General features: G+C 36.8%; 1 protein-coding gene across 4 annotated transcripts in view; it reads right to left on the reverse strand.

Moving 5' to 3' along the window:
- plppr5b (phospholipid phosphatase related 5b) overlaps positions 1-20,786 on the reverse strand; it is a 70,691-nt gene that overhangs the window by 17,100 nt on the left and 32,805 nt on the right. For all 4 annotated transcript variants that reach the window (XM_067435233.1, XM_067435232.1, XM_067435231.1 and 1 more), the window contains 2 exons: positions 16,100-16,232; positions 8,737-8,987 (listed from right to left, as the gene is read on the reverse strand). In XM_067435233.1, the coding sequence (XP_067291334.1) occupies positions 8,737-8,987; positions 16,100-16,232 (384 nt within the window). The remainder of the gene's footprint in view (positions 1-8,736; positions 8,988-16,099; positions 16,233-20,786) is intronic.

Genomic DNA, 20,786 nt, shown 5'->3' on the forward strand with positions numbered 1-20,786 from the left:
CCTGAGGAAACACCACACAAAGACAGTAATTGTTACCTTGTGCAAGTCTGAGACACTACAGCGCCGTCTCTCTCATAGCCACACTCTTTCATTGTCTCTCTCTCTAGTATTTAAAGGTCATTGTCACATTGTGACCTGATTTTATTCTGCCTGAGGAGTTGAGGTGAGCAGGCATTTTTGGTGTCCTCAAATCTCAATATGTATGAATCTGTTTTTAGAGAACCAGACAGATCAGACAGAATAATGACGAAATATATAAAATATTGTAATGCACTTCCAAAGAACGTCTATGTGGTAGGGCGATATTTTTTGTTATAGCAGTGTGTATAGCAGTATAGTGTTACTTTAGCAGTAAAGTATTTCGCCATCATCTAACACTCACTTAGTCAATCTTTAAAAACACTAATTTATTAACAATATAAGATGTAATCTTTAGAAAATCTCAAAATAAATATAATTTTTTTCATAATGTACATTATAAATGTTGTGATGTCTAAATTAAATTTTGTATCTGTTTATAAAACAATTTGAATTTTAATATGAGTTGTAGCATACGGTAATATTAAAAGTTAAAGGTAAGTTAAAAAATAAAAAGGCAAGTTTTTAATTTTTTTCTCATATGCACAAAAAGGCTGGATTTATTTCATCAAAGTACAATAAAACAATATAATTCTGAAATATTATTACAATTTAAAATAAATTATTTCAATGTTATATTTTTTAAAAGGCCAATTATTTCTGTGATGGCAAAGCAATTTTTTTCAGCATCATTACACCAGTCTTCAATGTCACATGATCCTTCATAAATCATTCAAATATACTGATTTGCTGTTCAAGAAACATTTATTATCATCATCAATGTTGACAGTTAAATAACAGTTGTGCTGCTTAAAGTGTTTGTAGAAATCACATTTTTTCTGGTATCTTTGCTAAACAAAGTTCAAAAGAACAGCACTAAACTGTTCAAAAATGTATTTCTGTGTATCACTCAAAAATACACAAAAACAACCTGTTTAACTTAGAAGTATGTCAGATTAAAGAAGTAAAACGGGTGCCGAGGACTGTTGCATGTTGACTCTTCACGTGTCCTACATTTTGCATGTGTGATTCAAAAGCCAGTTGAGTCCTAGTCATTTGCCTTCGGGGCTACTGTCAAAAAACATGTAGTGTTTTTGAATGCAACAAAACATCTTTCAGGTCAAGGGCAGAGCCTCTGGACTGCCTCAACGCTGCTCAAAGTGAGTTGTCAAAACATTAATTTTGCACACTGTTGCACAGCTGTAAACTTCTTCCCCGAGAGATACTATGTGTCATTTCTGACCGGCCATCAGCTGTGATATACTTTTACTTACATCATCTGAATACAAAACAGGCTTTTTTTTTGTTGTATTTCTTACAGATATCATGCTCAGGACTGAGTACATCACATTAAAAGAGTATTTGTTCAATGACTTTATCAAAGTCTCTCAGTTTGCCTAAATAGTTTTTTGGTGAAAGTCAATTTCATCCCACGAGACTTTGACAAAGTCAGGAAACTCCAGGCCAACTATTCTGACTTCATTACCGCCTAGTTCTTTTAAAGTAAAAAAAGTGTTAATATGTATTTGAAGCTCTGTTACAAAATGTAGTGGGCTACTCCCTACTTAGACTGCAAACTGATAAGAGAAATAAATCCCCATAAGAGACAGATCTGATTGGCTGATCTTTAGAACTTCACATTTTACAAAACTGCATTCTACTTTATAAAACTGAACAAAACTTTTTCAGAAAATATCAAAAATATGCCATTACAAAAAAGAAAAACGCATTGAAAATGAAAAAAAAAAATGAACTCAGTCGCACATTGTAACAGAATATTCAGTATGCTTCATTCTTTGTTTTTTTTTTTTTTAAGATTCGTTTTCGCAAATCATGGATTGTGAATGCATTGCCAAAGATTTCGCTTGCGTTTCTCAGTTTTTCGTTTGCAGGTTTGACACAAACCTCTCGTGGGGGAGGGCTTAACAGTGATCTACTCTGATTGGATAAAGAGCTTTTGATGGACAGGTGGAATGATCATGCGGTGCTTTGTATTAGGATAGTTCGTAAAGATGAGCTCTCAGGAGAGACATGGCACGGCGGCGGCTTCATCTTCTTCAAGGCAGCAATAAGTTTGTGTTATTGAAGTAACCAATAATATCACTAAAAGTTGTATCCATGTACAGTGTGCAACACTTCTGGCTTTTTTTTGACACATTTTTCTTTTTCACATTTTTCTTCTTTTGTAATGGCATATTTTTAATAGTTTCTGAAAAAGTTTCATTCAGTTTTATAAAGTTTCGTTCAGTTTTATTGAGACAAAGGTATTTCCATACACAACTCCTCTAAAACAGCTTAAAGCAGTTAAATACTAGAACAAATTATGGAAATCTACAACTGAGACTATTTTATGCCAAACACATTGGATGAGCCTCCTTTATATAAATATATCACAATGTTTAAGAGAAAGAGTTTAGCTAACTCTTGGTTCAACAGCTAAAACAACATCTCTACACTTATTGCCCCATCATACGTATTGTGATTTCTCTGCTTATTTGGTTGGAGAAGCACGTTTGTTCAAAGACACCTTGCAGGAAGTCAAAAATGCAAAGCTCTGACATAGTAAAGCACATCGTACAGACACTAATCAGACTCCTCTTGTGTCTACATTAATAATCGAACCTCCCGGGACACCGTGATTTTCTCTGAGTTCTAGTCATCAGGGCTCGACTAACAGCTGGTATGAGATATTCTCACTCCCTACGGAGCGAGATTTCCCTGTGGGCCTGGTGCACATCTGCAGCAGCATCACTGATGAAAAAGAGGGCTAAATTCAGCCAGATGCTCATTACTTGATTTTTGGATTTTGTCCTTCATAGTCTGCTCGCCTGTATGGGATGTCTGGCATGCTAACCGGGTCATTGTTGCTAATTAGACCATGAATATAAAAATTAAGGGAGGCCATAAAAGTGATTAAAATGGGAATGAATAAGTAACGCTCATATGTTATCTAAATTTTGGGGCTGGATAGTGTTTGATTGGCAGCCTATTTCTAAAATGATTTGCGAGATGTATCATTCAGCAAACATTAATTCTGTTTTAATGGGATTTTGCACAGACAAAATACAAATATCAGAATTATTATTATTTTATTTTTTTGCCACACTGTTAAATGTTTTACTTTATGCAATTGAGACTTTTTTTATAAGCGAGATGTGAGATTCAACTCGATTTTTCGGTTAAATATAATTTAAGTTTAAATGATTTGATCATACTTAATTTAAAGCAACAACTGAAGTTACGTTTTTAGGTTGAAATAGGTGGAATTTTTTTTTACATTGTATTGTAAATTTGTATTGTTTGTAGTAAAATCCATCCATTTAGCTGCTCATAGTCTAAAAAAGCAACAAAAAATAACATAGAATGTGGTTTGAAATCTGATTAAAACACGATTTCAAACCTAAACTGATTTAAATTAAAATCAACCGAAATCGACTGTGCCATTGACCAACACACGCGTACAGTCTGCTTATTACACACACCCCCGTGTGTGTAATAAGCAGAGTATACACATCTTGTCCATTGACTTTAGACCAGGTTGCCCTCATGAAGCAACACACAAACATTTTTAAGTATGAAAAATGTAAGGATTAAAATGTAAAAGATTATTATTGTATATAAAATGCCTACATGTCATATGCTCAGGGGACTTTGGTGGAATCTGGCTTGTCCCATAGATGGTTTGCTCGCATGCTATCACCTCACGTTTCTTTGCTAGAGAACCGTTCAGTTTTTCCACTTGCAAATTCTGCAATGTAAATAGCGAATCTGCCATGGTGCAAGCGCAACTGGATTTTAAAGGGAATGGGAGAGGAGACTCTGAATGGATATGGTTTACTCTCATTGCACGTTATGGCCAAAACACACCCATGACTCATTAAGAGAATGGGACAACCCTTTTAGACCTTGCACCAGGCACGCCAACCATTTTTCCCGTCATTAAACTTGCAAAAGTGGATTTGGACATGCCCCAAGTGCACTTGCACTGTGCACCTCAGACCATGTGCTCAGATTGTTAAAATAGGGCCCTTAAGAAGACTTCAAGTAGTTTGTTTCCTTATTCGGTATACAAAGATTTCTACAAATCCCAAACACAAAAATTCAGAAAGATCAGATTTTTAAACAATCACTCAGATCAGATGTTAAGTCATGTTTTAAATAATACACAAAATGCAATAGTATTAAAAAAAAAAAACGGATTATGTTCAGTACAAAGCCGCATTCAAAACCAACTGAGTCACTAAGTCACAATGATCCCACTAGAGAAATGTCCAGACACAACCTTTACATTGACATTAAATCTTTTCACACCAATCAAACTCTCATTTCCTTTCTCAGTGGCAACTCTTCCTGCCGACAGATTGCTGATAGACAAAGCACCCACAGCGTTCAGGGAAAAAAAAGTTACCACTCTCTTCTGTTGCCTAATACATAGAAAAAGTCCTTGCCATAAAGGACTGTGTTCACGCTATAGTGCTTTGTACCATATCTGTGCTCGATCAGGCTATGGACAGAATCCAAATGAAGCTCCTGTGAATTTGCATCTGCATTTCAAATGCCGACTTGCTTGGTGCCATCTCTCATGGATGCACTCAAGATAAGCCTGCTTCATGACTATCACTATAAGACGCAGAGATATACATATCAATGATTCACACTGGCCATTAAAAATTCAAACCTGCCAAATACAATACAAAGAACAAATAGCTCTTGCTGTAAGAGGAGCCAAAATCACCTTCATATGACCGCTGTATTTAAACTAGAGCTCAAAGGCAAAAGCAGATTGACGGTTGTCACTCTACATTACATTCATTAACAGAGGTGAGTGTGAAGAGCAGTTGAGGATGTGCTGTGAATATCCTTCTTGAAGAACTTCAAAGCTAATGACTTTCAAAGACAGGGATAGCTGCAGGTCGTAATGAAGTAATGGGCATGCGGAAGGTACACAATGCTACAACAGAAGCTAACCCCACTCCATAACAGGCAGCTTTCACAACCAATTGTAAAGACCTTTTGGCATGTCTCTACCTTTCGGCATGACCATTACTCCAACGTAGAGATACCCACACTTGGACTGTCTAAGGACTCACAGATGATATTATAGGGTACGTGTTACACTTTATAAACTAGTATAATGCTTTTATGGAGGAAAAGTTGGACTATTTTAAAGCTGCAGTCCGTAAGTTTTGCCTCTTTGTTCCCATCTCTGTTTGAAACCTGCAATTGCAGTTATATCCAAAATGATCATCTTGACGTGGGATGTTCATCAGCGGATGACGCAAAGACAAACGGAGCCATGCTCGAATCCCAGTACCACACAAATCATAACACGTTATCACAAGCTTATCGTTGTGAATCCAGGTAATGAGATGGGGTAATGAACACTGGCTGGTTAGGTACTTGCTCAAATTTATTTTGGATAATTTTTAACCAAAAAAGTTACAGGCTGCAGCTTTAACTTGACGTGCCATCTTAAAAAGCAAGGTTTGGAGTGGGACACTCAAAAAACACAAGACAATGCAACAGCTAAAGAGGTTTGTCAGCAGTTGTATTGTAGTGCTTTAAAAAGTATACATGTAAAGACACAACTTTACAAAGAAAGGTTTACCATGGAAACAGTCTAATAGCTAAAGTACAGCACATTAATTAAACCATCACAGCTAAAAATATCAAAACAACTCTGCTTTCTTAAGGAAGGTATATTTAAAGACACTTTTTCAAGAAAGTTTTACCATGAAATTAGTTTAACAGCTAAAGCACCGCATATTAATTAAACCATCACTGAAAAAAAACTAAATCAAGAAAAATACTGCCATGCCAATAAGAGCGTTTAACAAAGCATCAGCATAATTTACTTTAAAAATAATAATTAGTTCATCAAGTGAAAAAAAGTAGAAAATGTGCCTTGATCATTTTTTAAGAATTTAAGATGTTTGGTGCATTTAATAAAGATGACTCTTCTAGTCAAGGTGTGTAATGAATGACTAAAAAATAAAACTCTTTCTACATTACGGTTCAAAAATCTCTCTTTGACATACAACAGAGATGATGTCATTATAATATTTGAATACTGAATTCTGATTGGTCTTCCCTCACTGCCCCGGACTGAATAAAAGAAGAGGAACCATTAAGGATTTAGGCCACACAGGCTGATCAGAAGGGGAAAAAACTCCAAAAACGTACTAAAATTCACTGCAATTTCTAGTGGCAGTAAAACACTTTTATTCCTTTTCCCACAAATTATGATTACAGGGATAGATGATCAATTAATAATTACTTATTTTTGAGATTCCTTGCACAATACTGTTACAACTTCAAAACACTTACCATCCCACATGATTTGTAAACTAGTACATTTTGACATTTGAATCATATAACCAGCTCCATATATGGCTTTTCTGAAATAGTACCATCTGGTTCAGCACTGCAATTGTGATGCAGAGTGCTTGTGTATGAGCAAAGTCCCTTTAAAACAAGTCATTTCACTCCGCAGACATTTTTTAAACACCTCTCGGGCATACAAGTGTACCTCTTACCTGAATTGGGAAACATCAAATTCTCCAAAACTCCCCAAAAAAGCATTGTTCAGCCTGGACAAAGCGAATGCACAACCCTAAACGCATGCCTCATAACACTGCCTGTTTCTGTAGCGTCCAGATCTTCTAACGGCAGCTGCAGTGATACGATGATTGCACTAAACGGCTCTTTCATTTATAAGGCGGGGATAATTCGCCATATTGGGCGTTGCACTTTATCCCATTCATAGGTCAATGAAGTGCTTCCTATATAAAGTATTTGGTGAAGTCCTGTGAAACGCAATTTACAATAAGAGACTTAAAAGAGCTTAAATTACATGGTTGCTTGAGCAAATGTGTTTTTATATCACACTTGCTGTTGTTAAAGTTGTAATTCACCCAAAAATGAAAATTCTGTCATTTATTACTCAGTCTTGTGTCATTCCAAACCCATAAGACTTTCGTTCATCTATGTAACACAAAATGAAGATAATTTTAATGAAATCTGAGAGCTTTCTGTCCCTCCTTTGACAGCCTACGCAACTACCACATTCAAGCCTCAGACAGGTTGTAAAGAGATCATTAAATAATTCCATGTGACATCAGTGGTTTAACAGCAATTTTATGAAGCGGCACGAGGGCTTCGTCCAAAAAAAACACAATTTACCACATGCATCGTGGAGCTCCCGTAAACGAATGTATAAGATTCATATTTGGTCATTAAAGTGGTAAATTGTGGGGTTTTTTTTGCACAAACAAAGCACTTGCGGTGCTTCATAAAATTGAGGTTAAACCCCTGGAGTCACATGGTTTACTCTGATGTCTTTACTATCTTTCTTGGGCTTGAAAGTGCTAGATGTGTTATTTTTTTGTTTCAACAATAAACAAAAGTCTTACAGGTTTAGAACGCCATGAGGGTGAGTAATCAATGACAGAATTGTCATTTAACTAACACTTGGTTACGTTTATGTCTGGTTTAGAGTAGGTTAACCTTTTAAGGCGAATTTGGACACTAGGGAGGTCGTGAGATATTACAGATGCTACGCTTTCAATGCTGCTGATATAGTTTCAGATACAAAAAATAAAGACAAAATATGTGTGCAAATGATTTGTTGAAAAGCAGAGAACATTTCAACCGAAACAACCAGAGGGAGAGAGGCGGAGCGCAGTGCATTTACATTTATGCATTTGGCAGACGCTTTTATCCAAAGCGACTTACATTGCAATTTTTTTTTTTTTTAAGGTAGTCTACACATGTTTTGTCAATTCAAGAGAGAGAGAGAGATTGTGAGTGTGTGTGTGTGTGTGTGTGTGTGGGTGGATGATGTATGGTTGCAGCCTCTGAGCTATAGCCTAATAATACTCATAGATCGAGCATGTGACGTGGTTGTGCATGATTTGGCAAGAGGGGACAGCCATACGCTGGTGAAAATTAGGCCGACTCCCTGAATTTTTTTAACATGCTTAAAAATTATCGTAAGGTCGGGAGGTGCTCTTAACGTGCTCGGCTCATTTCGCATTTCCTCTCACACGCTGCGAGCCACAACCATACGAGCATCCACGGTGTCCACGCAATTTCTCCAGAGAGAAAAACATTGTCTGCGAGCTCATACGACAGCAAAAAACGCTCCGTGTACGCCGGCCTTTAGCATCCCTCACTGCACTGCACTGCACTGTTTCTGAACTGCCACGATACATAAAAAACCTAAAATAAAACATTACCAGATTCAGGTTCATCTGTTTCAGTAAAACTGAAAGCACTTTTAGCACAACTTATTGGTCATTTTACAAGAAGCAAAGTAGTAATATTCAAGTCAAGTCAACTTTATTTATATAGCACTTTTCACAATGCCGGAACCTGATTCAGCTGTACAGCTGCTCTGGAGAAAACGGAGAAAAATGTGGGCAGATCAGTAATTAAGTTGATATAGTTAATTTAGTTTAGTAATTTAATTTATTTTGATAATTAGTTGAAAATTTAGTGTCTCCAACTTAGCAAGCCAAGCCAAGGCAACAGTGGCAAGGAACCAAAACTCCATCAGGTGGTATAATGGAAAAAAATAAACCTTGGGAGAAACCCAGTCAGGCTGCTCCACAGGCAAGTTTTTACAATGAGCCTAAGTTGGATTTTTGAGATACTCACAGCCATATAGACAGCGGCGTACACGCTGAGCGCTGCTTCTTTGGAAGGGAAGGTCTTGCGGGCTCGCAGGATGTCATCCTCATTGCCGGTGCAGGCTTCCTGATGGCTGATATAACGCAGAGCTTGCTGGCAACCCAGAGCTGTGAAGTTGGGCTTACATACTGTCAGGAAATGAGGGGCCAGGTTCCCCGTTACCACCTGACCGGCATTCACGAAGATGTCTGTGGTGAAAAGGCCAAACATGTATACACCTATGGAGAAAAAAAAACAGATAGATACCAATTAATACAAAAACAAAAACATATTTTTAGCTAATTTTGAGTAACTATTGTGACCATCAGTCACTGAAAAAACAATACAGCTTCCTACATTTGATATTAAAATTCACTGCCTTCATTTGACATTAAAAGTATGTAATCCCTTAAAGAGAATCCATCAAGGAGGGGCTTAAAATATGTATTTGACAAACATGACCTGGAAATTTGTTCAATTATTTAGCGGTTGTGCCAGGCCTGTTTATGTGGGCTTGGTTAGCACAGTGTGTACCCGAACCAAATTTTCCTACTTAAGCACATTAAGGGGACGGATTCGACTAAGACTAGGTGATCTCCACAGTGGCACACACCTCGCCGCTGGGCAGTGAGGACGCATTAGAGGAGCTAATGTTCTGAGTTGATGAGATAATAACCTATCTTCATAACTGAACTGAGTCTTTCTCTTCAGTGCTCTGTAAATCAAACCATAATACCTCAATGAAGAGAGTTCAAACACTCAAAATGCTTATCGGATGTGATTCACTTCATTGGGATTTTTCTCAAACAGCTTAGTAATCATACTAATTGATGTTTTTTGAAAACTTAAAAAATCTGAACGTTTTCTGTGATGGGTATGTTTAGGGGTAGGGTTAGGGAGATAAGATACAGAATGTACAGCATAAAAATCATTAGATCTATGGAATATCCCCATTAAGCATGCAAGGTAAAATAAATGAGCTAGACTATATTTAATAAAATATAGTGCTTGAGAAACCCGGAATCATGATGGACACATCTCAAATCAATCTTTTCGGAGGATTTTTATAATAGTAGCTATTTGCGCAAGAACAGGAAGTCACCATTGTTTCTGAAAGAGCTTCATTTTTCTCCTTCACTCCTAAATGTCACGTTTTTCTAGTTTAGATTTTTTTTTTTTTAGCCTGACAGAATGACAGGCTTGACAAGGCTATTATTATAACCACTGAAAGACAATATCAACAATAAGTAATTTTCACAACTGTTGGCAGACGTATTCAGACAACATTAACAAAGCACCATTTAGCATGTTACCAAGCAGAAATGCAGTCGCTCACAGAAAAGCCTTGTGGAGATTCAAGTGACACATTGCAAAACAAGTTTGACAGATGATTTGGAGAGAAAATATGGTCTTATTTTACTAAGAGAGGTGATAATGCCAGTTGAGGTTCATATAAAATTAGCATCTTATAAGGTCTCGGGGTGGCGTCACATCAGTCCTATTTTCTGTCATGTTGGCTACATAATTTTGATGCTGAAAGTCCCTGAACTGTGTTCTTTCTGCAAATGGTAAAAATGGTTTATTCACACTTCCTCTTACATGGATATCTCAACAAAAGCATGGACACCAAAGGAACATTTTGCTGTTTGCGAGTTTTATAGACTCATTCAATCTAGAATCATTCGTTGATATCCGCTCTCATGCTCGCATTCATTGAATTAATTCAACTGATTTAAACTTGTGTCCATGAGTCTTTTTACATAGTTCATTAAAAGGATCTCCTCAAAGTGGTTATTTGTTTGCGAACCAGACAACATTGTTTGTGCTGTATGTTTGGGAAAATGTGGAAATACATGTTAAAGGGATAGTTCACTTTGACATTACATTTTGATATGTTTTAGCTTACCTCATGGGCATCCGAGATGTAGGAGTATTTGTTTCCCCAGTAGTTTCAATTTTGATCATTTTAGGTCAAACTGTTCTTGTCTGTGCCTCACATAATGCAGGTCTATGGTCACCACCTCAAAGAGCATACACAGAGAAGTCCAAATTAAACAATCCCCTATCGTAAGTGCACACGGATGGCCTAAGACACGAAACGAGTGGTTTGTGTGAGAAAACGAACAGTATTAATATCGTTTTTACCACTTGTACACCACTACGTCCGACTGATCTGAGGGAGCACGTGCGTGTTTCCTGTGGTGTACAAGAGGTAAAAACGATATTAATACTGTTCGTTTTCTCACACGAACCGCTTGTTTCGTGTTTTAGGCCATCAATGTGTACTTACGATGGGGGATTGTTTAATTTGGACTTCTCTGTGTATGCTCTTTGAGGTGGTGACCATAGACCTGCATTATGTGAGGCACAGACAAGAACAGTTTGACCTAAAATGATCAAAATTGAAACTACTGGGGAAACAAATACTTCTACATCTCGGATGCCCATGAGGTAAGCTAAAACATATCAAAATTTAATGTCAAAGTGAACTATCCCTTTAAGCATACTACATAAATGACATTACGTTTAGTTTGTGAAAATGACCAGGTGACTGTGCATTATCCAGCAAATAAATAAATATGAGGAGATGAAATATTGATTCAAGATGAAATTATTTTAGATTCTTTCCTGTATAATATCTTATAGCTTACGCTAAGAAAAAAAACAAACAGTTAAATACAACACACAAAACAATCAACCCAATCTTATTGTACTACAAATATCAATGCCCATTTATAATTTTAAAATATAAAATTCATACATTTATAATCTAAACTAAGGGTTCGAGTGCACTTAAAAGCGTTCACATTTAGAATCTCCATTGTCGCATGCCTGTCACATTCCACCCCCGTGGGTTTTGTTTTGAGTTTATGTTTATGTAAAATTATCATTTTTCTGCACTTGAGTCCTTGCACCATTTTCCTTTGTGTTTTCGTGACATCCATATGTTGTATCAGCCAGGTCCATTACATCATAAAACAATACATGTATGCCAAAATTACAATTTAACTACCAACAAGTATAATAAATATTATGAGACCATGTAGGGGTGATCTTCAGATTATTACACATACCATATGCACACACACGCACGCACGCACACACGCAAACACACATTTAGTATGCACAGATAAAACATTTTAGTCTATTCTTTAGGCTAGAAAATATGAATTATAATTAAATGGGCTGAAATGAAAACAAAAGGAAGATTTTACCAAATTATTCACACAGAAAAATAGGGTGTCAAAATTGTACCTTCGGGGTACAACAGCTTGTCGCTGTGGCAGTACCCTTAAAAAGGACAACTTTGTACCATTTTTACCACAAAAAGTTTCAAAGTAGTACCTTAAGGTACGCATTTGTACTCAAAAGGTACTAATATGCACCTTTTAGGAGTAAAAAAGGTACAAAGAGGGCACTGCCCCAGCTACAAGCTGTTGGACCCCTAAAGGTACAATTATTTAAAAAGGGACACCCTATTTTTCTGTGTTAAGACATGGTTTTACTTGGTTACATTCATAATGATAAATTCAGCTTGATTTTAAATTGGTATAGCATTTCATTGATATAAACTCGGAGGAGGAATAGGCGATTTATTGGCACAAACACACACAGCTTTGAAGTGTTTTCTGATTTCTTTCATGATCATTTTTAATATAAAGAGTCGACGTGATCTAAGAGCGCTTCTCAGGCAGAGGAATTGAGAAATATTACTGAAAAAGCCTGTCTGAACTAACTCCGAGTTCACCATGACCCACAGCCATTTTCTAAATTTAATCTCTCCCAAAGAACATTGCAGCGTGAGTCATTATGCAAATAACACAAGCCAGTGACTCCAGGTCACGAAGCAACTGGTCTCATTTGATGCTTTTCTGTTGAGATGCACCATCAAACCTCAAACACACAGGAAGAAACATCATTTTTCAAAAAATATTTTCATTCCAGAAGCTGCCACTGCCTGGAAACACACTAATATCATCTAGGTGCTTTATCTTTTGAGAATCAATCTCGAAAGATAAACCATAGGTTTACAAGGAATCACTCAAAAAATGTAACTGTAAAATATAATTTGAAGAATTTGCCTAGTAACAATGTTCAAATTAATAATATAAAAGGACAAATATAGAATTACCCACTTTGTTATAATACCACTAACAGTTGACCGTGGAAATTTCATGAATGGGCAGGTTGCACAATGATTTGGAGGGGTGTCACTATACTTATTGTGATATTACTATATAATGCAATATAGTGTAGATTACTGTTTATCACTGTAAAGCTGCTTCAAAACAATCTCTATTTTAATGGTAGTATTAATCTATGTACTATATTAAAACAGATAAATAATAGTTTTAAAGGTGCCCTAGAATGAGTTGAAACAATATGTTAAATTGTTCTCCAATATCTAAATAGAGGGCATGTGGCTTATTTAAGGGCAAAAATTGTCCAGATACAGTTTTACAGGTCCATTTACAACCCTAGAAATTGTCCTTAGGATGTAATGCTCTGTTTTTGCCTTATTTGTAAGAGTCATTAATATTAATGTTGAGCTCTGCTCTAATTGACTTATTTCAGCAGCTTACAGCAGTTCAGTTGTTCAGCGAAGCGGCTCGTGAGTCCTGACAGAACAAAGGCCGACTGAATGACATTTTAAGAAGAACATCTCAAATGGAGATTGCTAAAATGCAGCTTACTTTTTTATTGGTGTTTTCAGATCATCTGCGCGCGCGAGACCGCTTGCGTGCATATGGTTGCTAGATTGGACATGTAAAACACTGGATAGTGTACGTGTTCTTTTCACAAAAAGCTCTGTTTGGGGGATTTAAATTACTGAAATCTGGCAACCGCAAGCATGAATGCTTTTCTTTGCCTCCAACAAAACCAAAACCAGTGGTTTTGTTTTATTTTTTAAACTACATTTTAGACTAGTCTTTTTTTGTCAACGATATTGGATGTTTATATAACGTTAGTCACAATGTAGGCTACGCAGTCACTGTGATTCTGAAATACAAGCATGCAAAAACATCATACTTTAGTTCTCAAAAATATAAATATATAGCCTTGTCAAATGAATATCATTTTAACTTGTGTATGGTTAATATGGTGGAGAAGGTGACGTTAGAAACTAAACGTCAACTAAACTAATGTAGTATGACATACTTATCCACTTATTGACTGTTTAAACAATTTCTGATTAAATCGAAAGTTTCTTAGAGAGACAGCATTGTCTAGATAAAGCAAGATGCTAGTACAGTAACAACAGGAAGCGCCAAGTACTGAGTCTCCTTCTGGTGGACAACAATAGTATTACGGACAACTCTCATTGAAGCCATTGAATCCCGTGATTAAGACACAAGCAACAAAAACCTTTGAAAACAAAAACGGGTTAATACTTACATAGTTACCAAAACTAATACATATACTTACAGTATTAATGTACTTGAGTAATTGAACCATTCCAGCTTCTTGGTCCTGCTGATTTTTTAAGTTTATTATTATTATTATTATTTGTGTCGGAGAATGCAGGTGGCAACTGCAAATGACGTCACTTGCAGAGGAAGCGCATGTGACAGAGTGCAAGTCTCCAGCCAGACCCTTCTCAAATGATCAGACAGAAATCATTTTTCTTTTTGTGGGAACTATCCCTTTAAGAAAATAACTGTTATGTCTCTAAAGATAAAAAAGTCACCATGAAGTCCAAATCATGACAATGCTTTTTGAAGAGTCAAGTGTTGTAAAAGAAGCTCAAAAGATACATCCGATTTCCTCCGGGCCACACTGACTGCTGCTGAACGCTGACAGATGCTGTCAGTGAAGTAAACGTGACCTTCTCAGCACCCTGTAGGAGGCTTAGGAAAAATTCTGCTTATCTGATTTGTCTTTAAGACCGCTAATGCCATCAGATGTCCAACATTCCTGCAGCTTGGATGACTAGGCACTGGAAACTGTGAAACTGTGACTAAAGTACTGTATATTCTACCGGAAAGTGAGAGTATCTGCAGTGAATAGGAACCATTTAATGCAGAAATTAATAGGAGATGGAAGTGGGGATCAGGCTACTAATCCATGACATTACTGTTTCTTTATCTCACGAAAACACTGAAGCATTAGAAGGAGAAATTGAGTGAAACGGGGGACAAAATGAAACGGAGAAAGAAGGAGTGAGCAAGAGAGAGATAGAGACATCACAGATCAAGTCTGGTCTTAATTTGTTAAACTGCATTAAGTACATGTGACATGGTTGGAGAGGATTTACCATCATGATGTTGTAGGGCACGTGAGGTTACACAGACAGCAAAAACACCTGCAGATCATGTGCAGACTGTGTTTCCAGTAGTGACGCACAGAAATACATTTTTATAGAAACACTAAAACCAAAATTGTGTCCTATTGTGCAATTTATAAGGTTCCCAATCTTGTTTTGGTGAGCTCCTACAGTAAATGTACATGCACCAAAGATTAAAAATTTTCATTATATACATTACAGTATCACTTCTTTTCTCATAGTTTTTTAAATGATTTGCTCAAGGTTCAGGTCTCTTTAAAGCCTTCTTTCTAAAAGCGTAATCTGCTCCGATTGGTCAGATGCCCCAGTCTGTTTTTGTCTTTCAGTCTGTCTGAATTTCAGCATCGGATCTTCCTCAGAACTTGATAGTGTGATACAAACAGTAATTATGGCATTGCTTTTACAGTATTATTTTGTGCCCGAGGCCTCATCCTTTGGAAGTGCATGCAAAGTGGATTTTCTTTCACCATGCAGCAAACTGTGTTTTCTTGACATAGTTACATTTACAAACAGTTATCATCGTCTAAAGCCCGCCCTGATGATTTCATTGGTCCGAACAGTTTCTGTTCGGGCATAATTACTCCTCTATGGATCATATTAAAAACAACACAGACATAAACAACACTAAAAACTTGATTTGTGTAACTGGGTAACTGAACTCAGTTTGTTGTTCATGGTATCATGATAAATAATTTATCACCTGTTTTTATGTTGGGTCATGGTGAAATGCTTCCACACTGCTGACATGTTTACCTGTTATATCCAGCGTTTCCATTCTCAAATGTATAAAATACATAACGACAGTCTCATCAAATAAAGTGTCGTTGGAGAAGAACTAATTAAACATCACTTTAAGGGTAATAGTTCTTCAAAAAATTCAATTCGGTTCTAACCGAAAATACAAGGGTTTTTGACATTAGTGCACTTGCTGTTGTTTGGTGCAACCTCTCTCTGTCAAAAGGGACAAACCATTCCCACGGTTTAACTGTAAATTGAATGCCAGGGATGAAAGCACAACATTCCATTAAAAGATCCATAAAATTAAGTGGAAGAGCTGTGACATACCAAGGAAACGGAAAGTCCTCCGAACTAATGGGTTGAGGTAACAGCAGTCCCCATGCACAATGGTCTTCTCTCGACTGTCAAGATCTTTCGATGTGTACTGTATTAAGAACAACACAGTTTCTGTCACGGTGATCTGAAACAGAACAGAACAAAAATGTTAAAAATGTCTTAAAATGAGCTACTAGTTTTTTACGTGTTCTGAAGAAAATGTGAGTGGTGCTTGCACTGTTAAGCCATGTTGCTTTGGAGGTCTGGGCGGTTTCTTGGGCATTGTTAGACAGTTTCTTAATGACCCAAGTAAATTAACCTACAATCAAAAAAATCTCATTTCACAATTTATCGGGTCTAGAATGGAGTACAGAACCCAAGAAGCCACTGTACTAGTGTGTGGAAAGCTTAAAGCCTAATTGTCAGTTGCCAATGGAAACGGGAGGAAACAGAACAAAAGACAGAGAGAGAAAAATGACGACAAGCCAGAAACAAGATATTGATTAGTCTCTGGCTGCATTGTTAACGCCTAACGGACCTACCTCTGTAAAAGACTCATAATCATAATAATGAATATGTTGTGTTTTATTGTGCTCCTGCTCATTATGAGAATGGGCACTATTTATATCCCATAAATCCAAATGAGTGTGTTCTGTCCTTATTTGCATCCGTTAGTATATGAAGTGTTGCAATACTATTCTAGACAGCCCTGCTTTGACTTAAAGGCCTTTTCACATAGTAAACTTATTTGACAATCATATAGTCAGTTGGATTGATATTATTAATTTACATTCAATGACTATGTGACCCTTATTAAAATAACTTTTTCAAAGATGTAAAAAAATATTATATTTTGATGAAAAACTAAATTTTACTTTATTAATATACTGCATGTCCTTGGACTTATTCTGAATGATTCTTCAGTGTGTTAATTAAAATCCATGGACTGTGGAAATGTCATTATATATATATATATATATATATATATATATATATATATATATATATATATATATATATATATATATATATATATATATATATATATATATATATATATATATATATATATATATATATATATATATATATACATATATATATACACACTTTTTGGAGATATGCATCACTGCCATTTGTTTTAGACAAAGTAATGTATTTACACTACATTACTCTGGTACCATTTACGCCTGGATTTGGCCTACCCAAATTGAAAAGCTTCCCATACACACATACAGTGGTGGAAGTTCAAACTTTTGGTGTCATTTTACAGGAAACCCTTTTAAGTTACATAAAACACTGCTAAAAGTGATAAACATGTAAGTATATGTTGTCTAAGCTGTAATAACCCCCCAAAAGAGACGCTTTTAGATTTTTTTTGGTTATAAATTCATTTTTGAAAGTGTGTAAAGTCAGGCCCTGTGTGCTCCAACACCCTGCAGACAGTTTGGGCTGTTTCCAGCATATTAATTTAATGACACTTGAATATTGCATTTATATCACTGTATATGGTGGGGTGGAGGGGGGGTAGCAGGGTAAGGGGAGGGGTGAAAGATCCATTACGTAAATCTCGCATACAACATGACGCAAACTTTTCCCCCCACTATTTTCTTGAATTTAGTGGAAACAGCCCAAACTGTCTGCAGGGTCCTAGAGCACACAGGGCTACACTTTTACAAATTTATTTATGAAAACAAAAAAATCGAAAAACTCCTAATTGTGTGTGTGTGTGTGGGGGGGGGGGGGGTATTACAGCTTAGACAACATATACTTACATGTTTATCACTTTTAGCAGTGTTTTATGTAACTTCAAAGGGTTTCCTGTAAAATGACACCAACATTTTGAATTTAGATCACTGTGTGTGTGAATGGGAAGCATTTCAATTTTTTTTCCTCCAAACTATAATAACTTGTTCTGCCTCTGAAATTACTTTCCTTCTCCGCTGATGTCACCAAGCCCTCTAATTTTAAGCCCCTCCCCTTCAGCCTTCTGTCACGCAAGCCCCTTTTACACAGAGATTCCGGAAAACACGCTGATAAAAAAAGTGTCCCGGGATCGTTTGATTTTGGTTCACTTACACTGCCAGTCATTTTCTGGAATCTGTGCGTGCGTTCACACACATCCCATAAACAAACATAAACATTTGTCTCTGTTAATATGCAATGTGAAGATTGATCTGCATTTAAAACCCCTGGTCAAAGAGTCTTCGACATTGCGATGAAGCATTGGTCTTGCCTTTTGTTCACCCAAGGTGCTTTTCAGGACTGATACCAGCAATGTTTCTAGGTCCCCATCCTGGGATTGATCGCAGGATCAATCCCGGGATGTGTTTGCATTCACACAGAAGGCAATCTAGCAATTCTATGGCAATTTTCTGGGATCAACACTTGTGCGAAAGGGACTTTAAAGACAGCTTGTACAATCCAATCAATTTCCAATGAATAGTCCTGCAGTCTGCCCAACATTATCTTCTTGTTAAATATCCTGTTGCATTCTGGAAAACATTATATAATTTTAATCTGCTGAAAATTTTGTGCTAAGTAAATTGAGAAAATCAGTTTTCGTGTCATCTTTAAAAATGGATGTTAGGATCGATAAAGATTTTAGGTGTTTAAAGAGAACTAGCTAGAATAAAAGTTAACTGATAAGAAATGTGTGTGCATAAGCAGAGGGATCAGAGTTTGACTGAGGTAAATAGACCAGGATTTGGACACATGAGTAGCTTGAGGCTCTGCCTGATCTGTCAGAGTGATTTAAAAGCTTGTCCAGCTCCTTGAGGGTTTGCTTTGGGGGCTTATACATGCAAGTAGGATCTTTTACTTCCAAAAGCAGAGGGATTTAATCTCATTCTCAAACCACATGAACCACCACATAAAAATTTGGCTAGAGAAGCGTAAGAGTTTGGTGGCCCCTTTGCCGCCCTCCTTACTTTGAAACAGTAGCACAACCGCTCAAGGCTTTACACACATACACTGCAGAATCTAGGTTATGAGCTTCCAGCAGAAGAGAGAATGGGGGGGGGGGGCATACCCACTTAAGAAAGAGACATATCATCAGTTCTGTTTTTATACAGCACTAAAAAGCTCTACGATCATTATGAAATAGATTTAAAGCAGGGCTGTCAATCAACTTATTTTACATAATGTGCTGATTATATACACATTAATCACATATCATAAATCTGTTGACAAAAGCTATTTTAGGATAATTTAAGACATTATCACATATTTCCCTGAGAGTATAATATGTATACTTCTATAATTTTAATGCAACAGCCTAATGGAGAAAAACACATGTGTGCCGGTATAATGAGGAGATAACCTTGACGTGGCAATTTCCAAGTGAAAAAGGATATTCAATGAGGGGGGAAAAAAATCCCTAAATTTTATCCATTAGGAATTAACTGGGTTGTGAAAACGTTTCTACCTGGTAGTTAGAGGGCTGAAACATAAGAGGTCTTGGTGATGTCAACTGAAAAGGAAAGCAATTTATTTGATTGTAATGAAAGATTACAAAGACATATTTCTTTGGAACAATGTGCACTGTATATTGAGATTATTTCATATTGACATTAAAGGTGAAGTATGCCATTTTTGTACCACTAGTGTCAAGAAACAGAACAGAAAAAAACAAAGGTTTAGAACAGATTTGCCCCTTGCCTTCCATTGGTCAAACAAACAGATTGCCCCGCCCTGACCTCTTACCATTGGTTGAGCTTGTTGAAATGCCAAGCTGGCAAGTCTACAAAAGTGACTCTTAGGGTGTATTCACACTGGTAGTTCGGTTCACTTGGTTCGGATAAAAAAAAAAAAAAATGTAGTCCTGGTCCACATAGCATTCAGATTGGCATTTTTAGCACCAAACCTAAAGGCATAGGGATACGTTCACAACCTTACTGCCAGCCTTTATGAATTTACCAGGCTAAATGCGCTCGTTGCCTTCATATGATGGTATTTTGACCAGTCGAGAACTCGTAAAAAGCTTATAAAATGTGTAAAGGAGTCAAAACAGCATCAGAAATTCCTTCGTCACACACACAAATGAAGATCTGCTGCAGGAAGACGCGGTTCTGATGCCTGAACCAAACTCACAACTGATGAAAAAACAGGTATGCGAGAGCATTCGGTCTCATCTCTCCGTTTTTAGTTTGTTTATAGTCCGTGTAGCGTTCATATGTCATTCGAACCCCAGCAGAGTTTGTTTTTAAGTGGACCAAGATTTATTTTTAAGAGGTCTGTGTCTACTTGTTTGGTGCCCAGACTGCCCACCAGGGTTCAGATGGCAGCATTAATACTTATTCAAATGATCAAACCAAAAATACCAGGTGTGAACACACCTTTAGTTGCCACAATACAGTATGACTGAATAACAACAGGAGGTATAAAAGTAGGTTAATTGAATGAGGTTTAAACAGTATTTATACATTGAAAGGTTTAAGGGATAGTTCACAACAAAAATGAAAATTCTGCCATTAATTACTCACCCTTGTGTAATTCCACACGTGCGCGCGCCCACACACACACACACACACACACACACACACACACACACACACACACACAGCATTAGGCCACAACTGCCCTCCTTATTTTCAAAGTGAAAACAGTATGCACTGATGTGTGCATTGATGAATGTTTATGTGTAAATTAAAGCATAAATTAAATCTGTTCATCATATAAAGCTATCGTGTCTCTTCAG

Source organism: Pseudorasbora parva, chromosome 24 (assembly GCF_024679245.1).
Source record: "Pseudorasbora parva isolate DD20220531a chromosome 24, ASM2467924v1, whole genome shotgun sequence".
In the NCBI taxonomy this organism is placed as follows: domain Eukaryota; kingdom Metazoa; phylum Chordata; class Actinopteri; order Cypriniformes; family Gobionidae; genus Pseudorasbora; species Pseudorasbora parva.